This window comes from Melitaea cinxia, chromosome 21, assembly GCF_905220565.1.
Source record: "Melitaea cinxia chromosome 21, ilMelCinx1.1, whole genome shotgun sequence".
NCBI classification, from domain to species: domain Eukaryota; kingdom Metazoa; phylum Arthropoda; class Insecta; order Lepidoptera; family Nymphalidae; genus Melitaea; species Melitaea cinxia.
Window position 1 is genome coordinate 12,390,836 of NC_059414.1, and position 20,807 is coordinate 12,411,642.

Sequence of the window (20,807 nt, forward strand, 5' to 3'; positions counted from 1 at the left end):
ATTTTCTATTCTTGCTTTAGAACACCATTAGACAAAAGTGAATGAAAATTGTTTAAACTAGGATGAGAATTGGTAGGCAACTTTAACACTAAACTGTTACTTACGGCTGAAAAAATTAGCATCTTTAAAATGATACCAAATAATGGGTTGTAATAACGTTGTACCTAATAATCGGAATTTTTACGATTTAAAATCGTTTAATCGTAATGACTTTATTGCCATCTATGTTTCGCATCAGTAAATAGAAATTACGACAAATGTACTTTTGTTGTAAGAGTATAGATGGCAGTAAAATTAAGAGACAGAGACAATATATTAAACTTTATCATTTTTGTGATTTAAGTTTGCTTTCGTGTATGTCAAAAAATAGATTCTTATGTAATTTTAATACATAAACTGAATTTGAAACATTACCTTACACTGGTTCTAAAAACTCTATCTATATGACGATAGATGGCGTTATCGATACCAAATGGATACCAAAGAGATCAAAACTCCAAGTGTCAGATTAGTCGCACAGATTAAAATAAATACCTTTACGTTTATTTTTTCATACGCCAATATTGGTAAACGAAATACAGAATAATAATACTTTCGGTGTAGTAAAGTTTTTAAATCCATGTGTTCTAAAAAATAGCTAGCATATTGAATTGAACATTACCAAACGACAATTGTAATTTAATTTAGTGTGAATATCTGTTTTATCGTTTATTTATTGACGCCATCTTCAGTTAGATAGTATAGGAATTGTTCGCCAATCGCAGTTCGTACGTCTCTGGCAGTGAACGGAACGAAGTGCCGTCGTATAGATCGCTGGCTGGCCGTCGGGCTGAAAATAGTGAACGAAGTATGAGTTTTCGAAATATGTTCGAATAAAAAGTGAACAGTGAGTGACTGTCATCGAGCAAGATGGTTGATGACGTGAAAGATATTACGGAAAAAGCTGAAAGTAAAGGTATTATGTGCATTTAAAATCGATACGTGCCGTTTTAGTGTGAAATGTGATCGAAATCGCCTAACCCTAAACCGCGTCGTGGCCCCACGTCGTGGGTTCGTGCACAGCTTTCGAGAACGTCCGCAGTGGGTTGTGGCCGACGCAGTCCGATGTTTTGTTTTTCATCTACAATTGGACGTCTTTTGACGTCGTGGTATGTTCTAAAATTAGAGAAGATCTAACAGACGGTGAGAAGTGCGCAGGAATGTACAATAAGCGATGGACCACCGGACCTTTTGTCATTTGGTAGTCGATGGTACAGTTTTGCCGAATTTCTTGTACAGTTACCGTTATATCGTGCGATACTGTAGCTTTTCGGCAAAGTAGTTATTTGCAAAGTGAATTGCAAATATTGTAACAATCTGCCGTATGATGTTTCTTGAGTCATGACATTATCAATTTATACTCTGACGTAAGTACGTAATTTTTGCATGTATGTGCATTAATTTTCGAGAGCACAGCACACATACGAAACACTGCAACTTGCTCACTTTCTACTTATCTTATCAATTTCTGTATCGTTTTCATGCGCAAATTATTCTGCTCAGGACATGACTATATAAATGAAAATAGCGTATTATAAAAAGTATTTGATAAGGATAAGATGGAAAAAAACATCTGTTTTGTTTCATTGCTGATATACAATAATCGACACACAAGCTTATAAGATTCATATAATTACACCTTTGTAGGTTATCAATTTGACCTTGTATTACAAATATAAAATTTGAATGATAAATATGCCCATTTTCTCATAAAAATAGGTGTAAGTTTATTATAACATTATACATGAAATTGATAAAATGTAGACAAAACTTGTGTCAAATTAAAACCATATATAAGAAGAGATTATTTTTTTATGAAGTTAGTTAGCAAGTAATCTTGTAAGATCATCCGATCATCTTAAATTGAACGTCTTAACGTCACCCTATTGCATGATGTCATATATATCTGTAAAGTTACCAGAAATAGAATTTTCTGACTATATTGTTTTCTAATGTTTACGCGAATTTTAGTCAATTAAATGAAACAACTTTTTCCGATTTTAGCGCGGTTTATCTGACTATCTTCACTCTTCATATATTTTCAAGCTCTAATTTATTTAAAATATTCTGATCTGTTTTCAAATTAAGAATTATACCCCACTATAACTCCTATTGCATGATGTCATAAATATCTGTAAAGTTACCAGAAATAGAATTTTCTGACTGTATTCTTTTCTAATGTTTACGCGAATTTTAGTCAATTAAATGAAACAACTTTTTCCGATTTTAGCGCGGTTTATCTGACTATCTTCACTCTTCATATATTTTCAAGCTCTAATTTATTTAAAATATTCTGATCTGTTTTCAAATTAAGAATTATACCCCACTATAACTCCTATTGCATGATGTCATAAATATCTGTAAAGTTACCAGAAATAGAATTTTCTGACTGTATTGTTTTCTAATGTTTACGCGAATTTTAGTCAATTAAATGAAACAACTTTTTCCGATTTTAGCGCGGTTTATCTGACTATCTTCACTCTTCATATATTTTCAAGCTCTAATTTATTAAAAATATTCTGACCTGTTTTCAAATTAAGAATTATACCCCACTATAACTTCTAGCCTGTTTCACTAAAAATTAAAAGAGGTAAGAGATATTGTGTCTCATAGTAAATAATATTTAGTTTCTCTTAAAATAAAAAGGAAATGTAAACTAAATTCAGTAAATAATTGTCTCGTGTCCAATGACCCCCACTAAGATGAAATGCTGTGTTGGGGGTCTGGAAACAAATGCCTATGTTTATGATAAACATCTGTTTCAACCGATCATTAAATTACATTTTGATTATCTTCTATAACAACTAGTAAATAATGATATTTGCTGATATATTCAGTAAAATGTATTTAGAATTATATTTTTTTATTCTATCACTTTATATTTATACTATAAGCCTACAATTATATTAGATGTCTGAAGATCTATCCGATAATTGAAGGACACTCCACTGGTAAAATTTTTTGAATTATCCAGAACTGTAATATAGTACAACTCCAAATATGTGCCTTGTTTGTTAGTATTAGTATTTTACAACGGATGTGATTGACACTGAATTTGAATTGAAGATAAAATAAATAAATACCCCATACTTAGTAGTCCCCAATAGGATTTTTTTTTGTGTCGCTGGTTCGGAAACGCAGCATATGAGCATAAAATTATGGAAATCATCTCCCCATACAAATGTTGTTTATTATACAAAAATTATTTTCATACAATATAAATATAACTAGCTGACCTTGCAAACGTTGTTTTGCTATATATGTTATTAAGCCCCTTACCTCCCCACCCCCCTAATAACTTAGAGGTATGAAAAATAGATGTTGGCCGATTCTCAGACATACCCACACATATACACACAAAAATTTCATAAAAATCGGTCCAGCCATTTCAGAGGAGTATGTAACTAACATTGTGATACTAGAATTTTATATATAAGATTAAATTTCTCTCTTAAATCGTAATAATGACTAGTTTTTCTTCTGTAGGTTTGCCTGCGTAGTCATATTATTTTAGATGTTCCATTTTCTCCGGTTAAAATATGCTTATCTCAGTGATAACATAGCATTCTCTTGGTTAAAGTATTCTATAAAATCAATTCAGCATTTTACAATTTATACATTATATAGAAAAAAAAATTCCTTTTTACAATTATATTATTGATAAATATTCTTATCATAATTATTTTCTATTATCCATTTTATTATTGTTGTTGATAAAAAACACCTCAATCAAGCACAATTGTTTTTAATTGTTCAAAGGGCATTTATCGTGAATCATTGATTGTGTTGGTATAATCATATTTATAAATATGTTGAATAAAAAGCCATCTGTTTTAGTTTGGAAAAAGAGAATTTAATTTCAATACTTTTCTGATTAATTAGTATTTATGGTTATTATAACAATAAATGTGGTTATAGCATAGTATTTTAAAGTCTTTAAACGTGTTAATAGACTTTCTCATTCTCAAAAACATTCATTAAAAATTATTTTTTCAAGTGTGATAAGCAGTCTTGTGCAATTTTATAAAAAACTAGCTGACCCAGTAAACGTTATATATATTATATATTATATTATATAACCCCCTTAATCTCCCCCCCGCTGTAACTTAGTGGCATGAAAAATAGATGCTGGCCGATTCTCAGACCTACTTCTACCATGTTAATTTATAAAGAATCTTTCCTTTAAGAATGTTTGACAATGATAATTTGTAGGTATTTAAAGTATTTAAAATTCAGTGTCACATATATGTATTATGTATATTAATATAAAATCTTACACACCCATACAAGAATGCCTTATGTAAAGTATGAGTCAACCTGTGTAGGAAGGAGCGTTACTGAATTTATGTGCTTTGTATCACTTGAATGTCTTTGACTTATTAATTTTATCTAAAATGTGTTTAACATTACATTCATACTGGTGTTTTGAAGCTAAATAAGTTTTATTACTGATTTATATTATATGCTGTGTGTCTACGGCAGTAAAGAATATAGCCACCCCCTCTCTCCCTGCGGGTGTTGTAAGAGGCGACTAAGGGATAACACAGTTCCACTACCACCTTGGAACTTAAAAAGCCGACCGATGGCGGGATAACCATCCAACTGCTGGCTTCGAAATATCTAGCCCGAAGACGGGCAGCAGCGACTTCGGTGCGACAAAGCCAGCCATGCGGTCACCAAACTGCCTGCCTAGCGTGCTGACTATGGGCAAAACACATGAGTTCGCGCTATTTTTGGCGCGAACTTGTGGAGGCCTGAGTCCAGCAGTGGACTGCGATAGGTTGAAGTGTGTGTGTATGGATTAATTTAACCAAAGATTGTTGCAGTGTTAGTCATATGCAGTGCATGCATGCAATAGTCTAGTCTGTTCTAAAACTAGCTAGTGTGTATTGCATTGTGATTTTTTTTTTTTTAAGTGTATGTTAAAAGTCTCACGAGATAAATGTCATACCATGATTTGTATAGTTACTTGTATAGACATAGGTTCTTTAATTGAGTTATGATAATTTTATGAGTTCTTAATTTGAGAGCATTTACAGTAATAAAATATAGCGACTATTTCACCAGCAATTAATAAAGTTTATCTTGTACATAAGTTATTGATAGGTTTTTTTATACCATCTGGTAAAACAGCCCCATGTTTCTGTATTTGAATGTTTTATAGAATTTATATAAATAACATGCCAAAGATATAAAAATGAGTAAAGGTATTATCATATATCATAATTATCTTTTCAGTCTAGGATTTCGTCCAGTATAATCTAGTTTTATGATAAAACTGTTGTCTAAAGTCCACTAAGAAGTTTCTATAAAAAAGTTTTAAATAACATAATAACACTTTTTTTTTTTGTTTCAATTATATATCACCTGCCTACAAAGTGAAGATAGTGATTTTTTCACATAAGAAAACAAAATTCAAAATTACTCCTAGATAATGCAGTAAGTCATTTTAACAGAAAATTAACAAACTTCATTAATTTTTCTTATTATCTTTATTAATGGTTTTTCTCAATAATCTATTTCTCATTTATTGTCTAATAACAATAGAATTTTGATACAATTTTTATGTAGAAATTCAGAGATAGATATTGAACAGACTGCAAGAGTTATGCATTACTGCATTATATTTATCGAATCAGTTTTTGTTAAAAAAAAATGAGTGTGCTTAAGACCGCACGGTAGAAGTGAAAACTTCACACAACAGCAAAGAGCAGCTGCATATATCTTTCACCTCAGAGGGTGACGGATCAGCCCAACTTACAAAAAAATGTGTGTGCAATGCGCCAAAAGAAGTTTTCACTTCAAAAATTGTGATTAAACTTTTTTTAGGCAGATTATTTATCAAAGATCAAAATCTTAATGTATACATTTGTATACCTATATATAGGATATTTATTTTTTATAAATCCTTTTGCAGTAGACCTAGACATCAAAGTGTTTGAAATTACTATTGTCTTACTGTTGATGAGTCAGCTACTTAAACATTTATAAACACAATTGATTTGGTCTAAATGTATCATTCGATAAAAGCACTTGGTTACAAAATGTGTTATTTGATGTGGGTCCTTCATTTCAATAAGAAATTTTTGTCGTTGAGTAAATGTGTATACAATATACATTTGCGTTTATTTAATGTTCTGTAAACATTTAACGGTAATTTTATTTTCGAATTAATATCGAGTTATAAAAGTACAATGGTTTTATTAGAATGAAAGTGTCGACTAATAAGTTTTTTCGCATTTTTATTTCAATTTTATTGATAACAATGAAACTGGTTTAAAGTAATCATTTGAAATAAACTAATGCTAATTGATTTGAATAACGCCGAGCTAATAGAAAGGTGAATATCCTATAGAAAAACAATGAAAGAAGCGAAAATTCAAAAGGTTGTTGAACTTGCAAGGTCATTTGTCTCGGCGAAAAATGCAGTCCTCTCAATCGATGTGATTTACATTCTCCTGTATGATTTGTTTTAAAGATGTTATTAACTATGTATAACCCTTCTTTCATTCGCATTGCCTTTGAAAATTTTGCCCAGCTATGGGAAATTCAGACCGTTTCAGTTATGTTTAGCTACAGTAGCCTAGGTGATAAATGTTTTAGATAAGTAAAGACGAAAAAATATTTCTCTGCCATTCAGTGCATATCTATACTTGTCAATTAATTTGGGCTTTCAAAACATATATTTAATGTACCTATGTACTTTATCACTACATAGTATAAAAGAAAGTCACTTTCCGCTGTCTGTGTGCTTAGATCTTTAAAACTACGCAACGGATTTTGACGCGGTTTTCTTTAGTAAATAAAGTGATTCCAGAGGAAGGTTTATATGTATCATCATCATCATCATTACAGCCTATACAGTCCACTGCTGGACATAGGCCTCCACAAGTTTACGCCAAAAATAACGTGAACCCATGTGTTTTGCCCATAGTCACCACGCTGGGCAGGCGGGTTGGTGACCGCAGTACTGGCTTTGTCGCACCGAAGACGCTGCTGCCCGTCTTCGGCCTGTGTATTTCAAAGCCAGCAGTTGGATGGTTATCCCGCCATCGGTCGGCTTCTTCAGTTCCAAGGTGGTTGTGGAACCTTGTTATCCCTTAGTCGCCTCTTACGACACCCACGGGAAGAGAGGGGGTGGCTAAATTCTTTAGTGCCGTAGCCACACAGCACATATGTATAATGCCTGCATAATATAGTAGAGGAACACTGATAGTTTTTGGAACTATGCGAAGCCGGGGCGGGTCGCTAGTTAATAAAAAAAAAAATTCATCTTTCGATCCGGTTAAAAATATCCTGTCCTTTTTAATTTGAATTATAAGTCAACTTGTAATGATTAACACGTTTTAGAGTACTCGCACTTTCATCCTTGAAGAAAAAATACTAGTGGTGAATTTTGACAAAATCTAAAGGTGGGTTGGCGTAGTACGTACAGCAACTTGCTGTTCTTGTTTTATTATATGTACATTTAATACTATTTTGGTATTTTTGTTTTTGTGCCTTCGTAATCTTGTATTCTTGTGGGGTTTCCAGACACTCCTACCAAAAGTGTCATCGTATTTGGCAACTATTGTTGAGTTGCGTTCATTTATATTAAAGTAGAATTTTCTAGTCATAAATAGAATTGGTTTTGTCGTTTAATCATTATTTATCACTATAATTTCCTTATCAAATAAATTTCGTACAATTGGTCCCATATCCATCCCATACGTCCCCTCGCCACAAAAATAATCTAACCATAGATTCTCTAGGTGTTACGATTTGCTCTTTGCGGTGAATCATTTCAAAAGTTGTCAACCTTTTCTTTCAAATGCCATAGGTCGTATTTTATTGTAATTTGAAGATGTTTTTTTTTAATATTTTTTACTCATTGACGATAGTATTTTCGTCGGCAGTAAAGGAATAGGTTCTTGAATTAATGAATAACTATTTTATTGTCTTCTATTATATATTGTATCTTGAATTAATGAATAACTATTTTATTATCGGAATAAGTAGTCAAGAGTGAAATTAAAATTCCTATTTCGCATTGGGTGCACCTATTTTCGAAATCTTGGACTTGAGAAATCAAGAGCAGCCCGACTGGGGAAGTATCTCAACTTTACAGAATATCACAGCCAAATACCTAATACTGCTTTTAAGCAAAATTGTTGACACAAATCTGGAATCTGCAAAGCGCTTGTGATTCTCCTGGTGGTTTTCACAGGCTACAGTTTTTTTTACCATCAGTCATATCAAATGTTGATTGCCAATTTAGTAGTGTAAAAAAATTATTAAATAAATCTACTAACATTAAATATATATATATATATATATATATATATATATATATATATATATATATATATATTTGTCTGAAAGTCACCCAATTAGCAAAAGCTATTTACAGGCTATGAAACATCACGGTATGACCCATAGATATAACACTAAACGTGACTAAATCGACTGTATGTTCCATTCTTAAATAATTTTTTTCCGGTGGCTTAAAGATTGAAAGTCGACTAGTATATGATTTTATTATGTTCAGCTAATTTTATAACATGCCTTTTATAGTGGCTCGTTGACCTTTGAATGGATCAATAGGTGGGATGATATGGCGATATTTATAACGTTTATTAGTAAGGTTATATTAATAACTATACTTTTAACTTGGCCATCTTTGCTCTCTTGAACAAGCGCCGTTGATTTTATTTGTTTTTTTTTTTTTAATATATCTCCGATATTTACGTTTGAAAGAAATTCTAGAGGAGATTGATTGTTAGAGCATCGTCGCTGACAGCTTTCTCCTAATGTTTATATTATTTTGTCCAACAGTCGGACAATAAACACAAGACGATACGTGTGATTTTCTCTTATCAATGAGTTATTACTTACTAGTTCGGTATACGTCCTGTTTTTTTTCCCATGCGATTCTGCTAATCTAACATAACTTTCCTTAGTAATGAGACGCGCATGTAACGCTATTTTATCTACAATAGCTCCTATAAATATTCGCGTATAAGAAAAACTTTTTTTTGTATAATTTAAAAAGGTGAAATGTTCAATTATTACTTCGCTTAATGTTATCATAACTACTTTAATCAAGTGAAGTTTATTGAAAATATTTAAAGATTTTATTGTGTTGCTATGTGTTAGTGTGGGTATAGAATGTTGTATAGACTCCGTGAGAGTCAAAAGTTATTGTTTTAAAATTGTTTATCGTTCATTTTTGCGGTTGAAATCGACTTGAAATAGATAGTATCATAATAGTCAAGATAGCGGAGGCCCTTTCGATCTGATCTGCTGTAGTATTATGTGTTAATGATGAAGTAATACCCATCAGATACTTAAGCGCTGTAATCAGCACTTGTTTCGAGTCTTGTTTTAATTTGAGCATCACTCATTTTTTTATGTGTTTTATATTTATATAATTTTAACCTGATGCAGTGTGTTTTCACAAATAAATTTATTTATTGTTTTTTATTATTATTAGTTATTTAAAATTCAATGACACGATAATACGAAATAATTTATCAATCAATTAATGTAGTACTTAATTTTTTTTTACTTGTTAAAATAGTATTCTGTTGTCTTATAAGTCATCGCTTCAGCTTCACCCTGTAATATCCCACTACTGGGCATAGGCATCTTTCCCCGTGTAGGAGAAGGATCAGAGCTTAATCCACCACGCTGCTCCAATGCGGGTTGGCGGATATATTCCCTACTATGAGTAACGATCGCTATCAGGTGTACATGATAACAACCGGGACCGACAGCTTAACGTGCTCTCCGAGGCACGGTGAGGAGACCCACTAGGACTGCACAAACATCTTCTCTTCAAACAACTGTCTTATAAATCATACAATAACCTAACCTGACATAAAATAGTATTTTAAAAGTTATTAAGTATATTATTCTGATTTGATTGCAGCAAATTGCCTACCTTCTTAGCTATTTAACATTGTTTGAAGATGCACTATTGCTACTAGGTTTTTATTTATTGCAACAAAAATGTTAGCCAATTGTCTTAATATTTGTCTAATATATAGCCACTCATTCATTATTAGATTCTTATTTATAATTCATAACTTCCTTCCTTTATTTGGATTAATTGGCTTTTAAATAATGCCAAAATAGTAGGGATGTTTTCGATAAAGTCACGTACATCTCCAGTTGTCTCATCAGTCTGAAATGCGATTCATTTGCCACCTTCGTCTAGAATTCTTAACTCATTTTCACTTCAGACCGAGCATTGACTGCTTATAAATTTGAAATTTTATGAAAAGGACTGCCTTGCTTAGTAACGACCTTGTGGTATTATTGACGGTATTTCGTTTAAAAATCAACTTTATTACACAGTAATAGAGTTAATAAAAATATTAGGTAAAGATTGGGTATTATAAAAAAACATTTGTCACCTTGCCTTAAGAATAAGATTCGTGTAGGCATGATATATATTATATGGAAGAGCTAGCTTATTAAGTCAGCGACTTACGTCTTTGGGCTATATAAACATGTTTTACTAGCAAATTTACAGTAGCTTGTTTGAGTACTTTTTGATTTTAATTTTCCACACATTAGCGGGATTTAGATGGGGATGATTATGTCGTCTGTGACATGAAAATATTCTACAATATTGTATATTATAAATTATAACATCTAAATGTATGGTCATATATGGATTTAAATAAGCGACCCGTGTTTATCAACACTTTTTTTATTATAAGTTGCTATTTTCTGATGCAAACATTTGAATTAAACAGGTTTTCAAAATTAAAATTACGTGTAAAGGTAACGTCCTGACTTAGTCCGTATAAAGGAACTAACTCTTCAGCATTAAATGGAACCTTTTTTTTTAATATAGTGTTCTCTAACGCTAATTCTTAGTTTGTGAGTGTTTAGGAAATCTTATACGGATGGGGAAATGTTGTGCTGAATATTGATTATACGTCAGTACGCGAATTCGTGTATTGAATATCTTAGGGAGGCGTCCCAATGGTGTACGGATTTCAGATCGATTTTTGTGAGTCATTGCAGAATGGAAATGAATCATTCATTTTTATAGTTACTCCAGAGTACAAACAAAAGGCATTAAATAAAACCACACATAGTATAATTATATATTTTCTAAGCTATAAACACAAAATTCGTCAAATAGAAGCAGTTGTTCAAGTTCAGTGGTCCATCTTGTGCGTAAATAATTAATTCCACTATTGGACTGATTTTTGTATAAGTATAGCCATTTTCCCGCTATATTGGTGCTAAAAAAGAGGCCTTAGAGAAATGTGTCATATGATACACATTTAAAAATAATGTGGTAATGACAATAACCTTCGTGATTGAAAATCAATAATTTGGTTCGTGTTCGTATTTCTTAATATACACTTGTACTCTTACCGTTACCACTAAAACATTTTTAATTAGGTCTAGATAAACAGAAGGAATTATGCTGTGTGGTTACGGCATCAAAGAATATAGCCACCCCTCTCTTCCCGTGGGTGTCGTAAGAGCCGACTAAGGGATAACACAGTTCTCCACTACTACCTTGGAATTTTAAAAAGCCGACCGATGGCGGTATAACCAACCAACTGCTGGCTTTGAAATACACAGGCCGAAGACGGGCAGCAGTGTCTTTGGTATGACAAAGCCAACCCTGCGGTCACCAACCGGCCTGCCCAGCGTGGTGACTATGGGCAAAACACATGAGTTCACGCCATTTTTGGCGTGAACTTGTGGAGGCCTATGTCCAGTAGTGGACTGCGAAAGGCTCCTGTGAATTAATTTTCAATGTTCATAAATTTTCGACGTCGCATCTGTAAGAAGCTACTAACAAAATGTAACCCATATTTAGTCTGGAGATTTTAAAGGAAAATAACAACTCTTATGCTGGAATTTTTATGAAATGATTTCCAAACCTATTTCCTCTAACTCAATCTTCAATTTGGTCAATGATTGTCAGCTCAAATCTACTATCGAGAAAAGATTATTTCAAATATTTACCCCATCTTTGCCAAGAAATGAAATAGGTTAAGTGAATGCATTCGACCGATAGGACGGCTAACGTTATTAGCCTGTACGCTCATATTCCATCTCGTTTATCATTTTATTTGTTGACGTTTAGTTGTATATCGAATATTATGGAATTATGTTAAAATCTGATTTTGTGAGGCAATCTTCAAAATGGGGTTACAAAATCATTTGCTGATAAAAGTAAGATAAACCGTTGAAGATTTCTGTGGAATGGGTAATAATGTATCTATACATCTGCACTATTGATCACGTAGGTAGTTATTTATCTCGTGCAAAGTCATCATAAAATTAAAATTTATCTATCTGTATTGATTAGAAAGAAAGAAAGAAACACGTTTATTCGGAGCATCACTCAAAAACGCAGACAGTTTTTATACAAAAAAAAAACCACAGTTAAATAGACATAATAATAGTTAATAAATAAGTACATATAGAAAAAAGAAATTTACAAGACCAGTTATATAGACTACAAAAAAACTATAACATGAAAAAAAATGTAAATAAAAAATTCCAAAGAAGTTATTAAGATAAATATTAAGCTTTCATTTGTAGTTTCGTTAGATAATTGAAATACATTTGTAATGATCACAAAGATAACTTCTTATTTTGTTAACTTTTCATTGATATAGTGCTGTCGAAGAACATAAATTGCCCTTAATTACATTGAAATACAAACCAGAACATCTTGATCAGTTAGATAATTATGAGAGTAGAGTTTTGATGAAGTTTAATTTCTAGGCTCTTGAGAGAGAGAGCTCAAAACCTAAATAAAATTAAAAAAAAATCATTAATAGCCATTTTAAAGCAATATTTTTTCAGTAATAAAAAGAGAAGAAAGTTTATGATTCTTAAAACTCGTATTTCCTTCAATGACATTACGACGATCCCAAATTTATCAGGCCGTGAAATGAATTCTTATTTTCTAAAGTCAGATTAGTTATCTCTATTTGGTAGATTTGGTGCCTATCAGCTGCTTGTTCTCTTCACATTTGAAAATAGATTTAGATTACTAGTTTATTATCTTTAATATTTCATCTGAAAATAATTATGGATGTGGATGGACAAATTTATCTTTGCCGTTTATGTTTCTGGGTAACAATTTATTTTTAAAATGCCATTCCAAACTGATCGGAACTTAATTAAAAAATAGTATTGCTCATTGTAGTTCGAAGTAAATTTCAATAGCTCAAGTTCACATTTTCAAAGCCAGACAATTTTTTGCTACATTTTGTAACGATACATTTTTTTACAGTACTATTCACTGAAGTCGGACGACTAAAAAAATGCAATACTAGGAAAGTCGATCGTGTCGTGTGCCGATGAAAATATTCATGATTGCAATTTAAAAGGCATTCGTTTCAATAGATTTTGCTGAATCGTCAAATATTTTTTTGTTTAAGGCGTCTTATTGAGTCTGTCTATCAAAAATAAAACAGGTGTGCAAATCGATTTTAATTTTTATTGTCCATAAGAAATAACGCATCGGCCTTGTAACGAATACTATCGTGAGTCAATAAAAATATTAATTACTCGAAGTAATCGAGACACTGTTGTCTTCGAAATTGTTCTACTTCCTAATATCGATTACTTTGTATCGGCAAACGGTACACACAATTACAATTTTTTTGTCCGAATAGAATTATTGAAGATTGACTTTGACTTTAAAGATTGGTCTGCACATTTTATGTATTAAGTTCCAGCACAAATACACTGTACACTAAAGAATCTGTATACATAAAATGAATATTTGATGATCATGTCATGATCTTAAGCAGTTGTGCATGAGCCCACAAAGGTTTCTGAATTGGTACGACCGAAATAAAAAATAAAAAAAAGCGTAGCAACGCGCGCAGGGTACAGCTAGTTAATAAATAAATTTACACGAAAGTGATAAAACAATTAAAATTCCAACATACGTTGTTATTGCTAAAAACGATCTCCTGCAGACAACCTATGTCTAAAGAAAAGAAGACAAGAACCTGAAGAGAGTAAAGCGGAAAAGATAACATAACAATACACTTTATTGTACACCAAAACAGAAATAATACATATCAGATTAATTTCAACAAAGTATCATAGGGTACAAAGGGCGGCCCTATCGCTGAAAAGCGATCTCTTCCAGGCAACTTAGTGGCAGAGGAGATGGTATTGTGTCGGTGTAGGTAGGTATGAAGAGATAGTTCTTTTTCGACGAAGAACTTGGTCATATCAAACTCTTAAGTTAAGCGAGTCTTAGTAAACGTTGGCCTACTTAGCTACCATTAGATCGTAAACATTCCTTCCTCGTGACCCCCACATTGTTTTCAAACTGTATAATCAATATCTATTGATCCACTATTCAATAAATTACTGCATTCCTGTACTAGTTATGACGAAGACCTTCAGCTGCTGTCACAATGTCTCAGCTGATGTCTAGCATCGCAGGTGTTGAACAGGTTTTCTCTGAGTAGTAAGCGGTATATTACCGCTTTTTAACCGACTTCCAAAAAAGGAGGAGGTTCTCAATTCGACTGTATTTTTTTTTTTTTTAAATGTATGTTACATCAGAACTTTTGACCGGGTAGACCGATTTCGACAAATTTTGTTTTAATCTAAAGGTGGTGTGTGCCAATTGGTCCCATTTAAATTTATTTGAGATCTAACAACTACTTTTCGAGTTATAACTAATAATGCGTTTTTACTTGACGCTTTTTTTGTCGACCTACGTTGTATTATACCGCATAACTTTCTACTGGATGTACCGATTTTGATAACTCACAATTATTGCTTAAATCATTTTTAATTCCTCGTGTTTTTTTTTTTGTATATACTTCGTTACCTGCAAAGAAACTATAGTTCAGTTTAAAATACAATTTCTCTTTTACATATTGTTCTTCTCAGTATTCATGGCTTTCAATTCCTGTGGCTATTGAGGTGTCTGCTTCTAGACCTTTAATAGTTTTTTTTTTTTTATATTAATTAAGCATTTCTAATTCTAATACGAATGTAGGTGGATCAATGTCGATGCGATGTGACCTTTATATATGTATATAAGGCATGGTGTAGGCGTACGTGTTAGGAAATAATTGGGTCAAAACAGTAGCACGACGGTTATTGAATAAATTCTCAGTGCGTACAATATAATATTGAATTGTTTAAAACTGCTACCTACACGTACACATTCTTGTATCCGTGCATTTTGTTTTATCAAAGTGATTTTTTGTGTAATTTTAAAGTGTTCTAATGGATATTAAAATTGATCATTTATAAGTTCTGCATAAATATATATGTATACTATAGAAAATCTCAATATTATTCAAATTAAACCTTATTTTGCTGACTATTAGTTCTAAATTCCAAATACGCTACATTTGCAGACACGAATATTTGCACTTTAGCTTACAATTTATGCTATCCTGGTCACGTCAGTTCTATTTCAGAGTGACAGCAAGAAATGTAAAGGCTAGTCAAAATATTAGAGTTGCCTTCCGTCCATTTAGATGGACGATGTCTTAAACGAATCGTATTGTTTCTCCGCTCCGATAGTCGATACTAATTGAGCTTTTTATTACCACTTTCGCTTACATGCCCAACGTCAGTAACGTATCTGATGGTTAACGTTTTAATTTCCTTTTTTTAGTAATAGTGATGTGGCGTTTTTGTAGTTGAATATTTTCATAGAGAAAAAATACTAGATAAGATTCCGACGACTCAAGATGAGTTAGCATTATTATTTGTGTATTATTGAATAATATACCTAAGCTTCTGAATATAATTATTTGCTTTTATATCTAGATCGTCGCGATCGACAAGTCATTAAAAAAAATTACTAAAGGGTCTTATTAGAAAATATATATACAACATGATTGCCTACGCAATATACAGTTGTACACACACCTAAATCTATTATTGTTCAGTAAATGCGGAATAAACAGAAATATATAAATATATAATTTAAAACAACATTTTTTTTATATCACTAGGTCGGCAAACAAGCGTACGGCTCACCTGATGGTAAGAGATTACCGTAGCCTATAAACGCCAGCAACACCAGAGGCATCGCAAGCGCGTTGCCGACTCAATATCCAATCCCCCCAGGAGCTCTGGTCACCTTACTCACCAACAGGGACACAATACTGCTTGAAATCAGTATTATTTAGCTGTGATCTTCTGTAAGGTCGAGGTACTACCCCAGTCGGGCTGCTCCAGATTTTGAGCAGGAAATTCCTGCTGTGCCCTACCTCAGTTAGGTTGTAACAACATGTACGAGTATCGTGTATATGTGGAGGTCATTATTTGCTTTAACTTCACAACGTTAAAAAAAAACGAAAAAACAAAACTAAAAGACTTACAGTTTTACATCAATACACAAGTATCTTACAAAAAATTCAGTTAAAAAATAAAAATAACCAAACATAAATTACTTCAGGTAACATTAACGCTAAAAAGGCAATTTCTTCCCGGCAATCTTTGGACAGAGGCAATTATTTATTTATTAATATTCTGGAAGATTTCATCGAAAGTTAAACTGAGTGAATGTTAAAGTTACGTAAAGCGAGTCGATTAGCAGAACATTATCGAAGCACATCACTACAGACCACCGAAACTAAATTTATAATGACTGTTATAAAATCATCTGAATGGGAGAATGGAAACGTCTGCATTGCTCCAGTTTTTAACTTAAACATAATTTATATTTATAGTTACATTCTGCATTTACTTAATTTATTTATCTTTAACTTTTTGTATAAATTAGAAAAAGGTTACCGTTATTTTTTAAGTATTTTGTAGCTTTCCGTGATGTGTAGAATTCGTCGAAAACTGAAATCAAAAATAAGCCGTTAGAATTTTAAAAGATTTGCAATTTCAAATATCTTAAAGAACTTTTTAATTATATAGAAAATCAGTTATATATAATATGTATACCAGTATTTTGGTAATTTACTTTCATTTGATGCACTAAAAAAAACACATAATTATGACTAAAGAATGCCAAATATGCCTCGCCTTAGTGAAAAAGTGTCTAGTCTTTTTGGAAACGAGCCAAATTAAACAGCTTAGAAAAAATTAGAAGAATCTCTCAGCAACGTTCCTAAAATAATTCAAATAGTAAACACATTTGCATTTTTTTCACTTATAAATATTGCATCTACATTCCATAACGTTTTTCATAGGCCACTGACCCTTCATGTAATAGTACGTAATATTGTATTTATAATGAAAGCAGGTCTTACGGAAAGAATATATATGCATACACACTTTATATGATATTGGAGTCGATTGTTCCATACAAGGATTGATGATGGTGTAAAGTGGTTTTGTAATATGAGGTTCATCATGTTGTTTTACGTCTTTGAGTTAATGTAGCAAAATCTTTTAAGTACGATCTTTATGAACACTTCATTCTAAAGGGCTTGATGCTATTGTCATTTTGCAACATCGCCGAAATATCAGAAGATCAGAAGTTAAAAATGATAAAATTGTCGTGTTTTTTTTTTTTGGAAACGATTTATTGTTTTGCATTTATAATTTATGCTTACGTAACCTGCTGCTACCCACGACGTTTTTAACATTTTATTAATACACTCCATTCAAGCCTTTTTTCGAGATTCAAGGTGCTTCATGTCTATTCTATTCCAATACCAAATTTCATCATCCCATGGTTTAGGCGTGAAAGTGTAACAGACAGGGTGACTTTGCATTTGTTATATATAGTATGGACCAAATGTAATTAATATTTAACTAACGTCATTTTAATTCGACTGTATTTTTTGTTAGTTTCCTCGTAAAGTTTTACTGGTTTTACCGATTTTTATGACTGTTTTTCGAAAGCTGATGCTGTCATGTCCCACTTAAATATTGACTACTTACGCTAATAATGTGCTCTTTTTACTACTTAGCGATTAAAATTGATATCGTGGTTTTTTTATTTGATAAAATATATCTAAAATGTATTTTTTTTCACTCTAGAGGCCCTAGACCGAGCAAGATTGGCGCGCGAACGTCGCGAGGCTGAGCAAAGGAAACGGCTAGATGAGTTGAGAGCACACGCGGCTGCTGCGCAAGCGCAACGAGAGAAGAGAGATGAGGACCGACGTCGCAGGCAGGCTGAACAGCGCGCCAAGGACGATGACAGACGACTTCAGGTAAGACTAGTCTCAATAAATAAAAGAGCATAACTATGCAGGTCAGTGCTGCCGTGTTTAGGTAAAGCCAGTTAATTATAAATGTCGAAATCTGATAAAATTAAAATTTTTGATTTATTTGAATATTATACATCTGTAATTATAAAATACACGAGTAGGTTGTGACGTCGAAATTTTGACACAGCAGTAAATAAAGTTTATTATATATTAGCCTAACCATGCCAAAATGTGTTGTCGTATTTGTGTCATTATTTTATTTGAATATATTTCATATTATTTTTATTTTATCTGTAATTTTTCTCAAAAGCCATGAAAATTTTACATCGAAAAAGGTACCAACTTATGCTAAATATAAACTCTATGTTAATAACATTATTAGACATTATTGTGGTACATAAAAAACATAAAAATATAAACGACTTATAAGAAAAAAATATTATAAGAAAATAAATCATTATTTCTCATTGCTTTTTCCTACCCTTAGGCGCGGCAGTCGATCGCAGGTATCGATAAATGTATCGATGATACAATAGACAATTCAAGTAAATGAATGAATTTAAATATAAACAGTAGAAATAAGTCTATGACGTCGTCGACTGGTAGATATTGCTATAAACAAACTGTAAAAAAATCTGCCGTGAGTAATTATATCATCCGTCTATTGTTAGAACGGAGATCAGACAAATATATAACAATACTTTTACATAACATTTATTCGAGATATATAAGTAAAATAAAAATAACAAGACTAGCATTTAATAACTTTTACAGAATTATTATATGTACCTAATTCTTGTAATCTTGAAAATATAATTAAATTGTCTCATAATATAAGTAAATTAAAAAAAAAAGTACTTTCATTAATCTTGACCTTTGAACGGCTTGATCTTGAAACGGCAGCAAAGGCTTTTCATGTCACAGATTGCTTAGGACCTAATTTTATCTTTATTCGCTTCAACGTAAGAACTAGATGACACTTAAAATTTTATAAAGAAGATTTAGACATTTTTATAGATAAGACAACGGTTAGTAAAAATATCAAGTTAGCAGAAAAATGAAAAGCAAGGGAATGAACGGAGACTGGCGTTATTATGCATTTTAATTGAGGCTTCCATCAATAGAACGGAACAGAAAGTAGAAACAAAGATAACCTTCTATATGAATTAGTGTACACTAGAAAATACCTCATAATCATGAACAAACCGTCTAGGGGAGTACCTTAAAGAAGATCACAACCAAATAACTTCTCTCAAATAGACTTGCTTTAATATTGAGTAAAGTACACAGATCTCTTGTCCCTTATGCCCACTGTCAACGCAGTTTGCGTTGCGTTGACAGTGGGCATAAGGTCGGCAACGCACTTCCATTCGCCATAACGCACGTCTATATTCCTACTACCATAACAGTATACTATCAAGCGGATAACATATAAATAACACAGTTGCTATTGGTGAACATGACATACACACAAAAGACAAAACAGTATTAAATAAGAGTTCTAAAGGAAGAGCCAGTTATATTAATCCTCAACAATTAGTTACGGTTCATCGATCAAATAATATCGTAATATGAACCAAGGTGAAACAAGCCTTCCATGAATTACAAATCACTTTGATCTCATCATGTTTACAGACAGTATAACGTATAACTAAATACGCAACATAGCTACAAGACACTTTCTCCACTCCAGTAAATAATGTTTGCGTACGATGGTGAAAATTAGAAAATTGGAAAGCGAAATATATTAAATGTGCAATATTTGTAATATCGTCTATTGGTCAATTTCTGACAATTGCAAATGTTCGATCGAAAATGTAATTTGGTACTGACATCGTCTAATATTCACAACTCTAACCTCGACCGCACCGATCAATCTCCTTCATGTATTCTCAATTCTACGTGACATTGACGAAATCATTTGTATTCATTTAACACTATTGAAATCCATTAACCCTAAAGAAGAAGAAGGAAGTATTTACAAATCTAAAACACATTCACCAAAACGTATGACATTTATAAACATAAAAATTAGAACCTAAATAGAAACAAGAATTGTTATAAAACAAAGGCATTTAACAATTTCTTACCCTTTCACTAGATAGAGTTTAATGCAAGCCCTTTACCTCAGGTTCAAGCGTCTGGTTAGCAACCACCCACTCAGTTACTTCACTGCCAAACCACAATGATTTGTATCGCTAAGTTCCGATGTAAACCACTGCAGTCCAATTACAGATGTAGGAAACGTAACTTTAAGCAATTGTTATAAAAGAAATTGTTATTTTATGGAACTTTTGTTTTATAAATCAATTCAGCCAAATGTGGATTATTCATCATCAACAAAGAATTTTTTTCAGACATTTGTAGTCATTAGGAAAGGCACGCACATAATTTCGCACGTATATAATTTCGAAAAAATGTTAAAAAATTATCCGAAATTTAATTAATAGTTCTTGAAAAGATTTAGCTGGCCTAATAATATGATTGTAGAAGTGCTTAACAAGGTCTACCGTTGTGCAAAACCAGTAACAACTTGAATAAATACTGAGATGATACAGATACAGATATGACTGCAATGCAAGATCAGAGGTCAACCACGGTCGTTGAATGGAATTCTCGGTAGATTGCCGATAACCA

General features: G+C 32.2%; 1 protein-coding gene across 1 annotated transcript in view; it reads left to right on the plus strand.

Moving 5' to 3' along the window:
- Positions 1–526: 526 nt before the first annotated feature.
- The window catches only part of LOC123663953 (trichohyalin-like), a 61,558-nt gene continuing 41,277 nt past the window's right edge, over positions 527–20,807 (plus strand). Inside the window, exons 1-2 of the mRNA XM_045598591.1 lie at positions 527–955; positions 17,998–18,173. Coding sequence (XP_045454547.1) covers positions 910–955; positions 17,998–18,173 — 222 coding nt within the window. The 5' untranslated portion in view covers positions 527–909. The remainder of the gene's footprint in view (positions 956–17,997; positions 18,174–20,807) is intronic.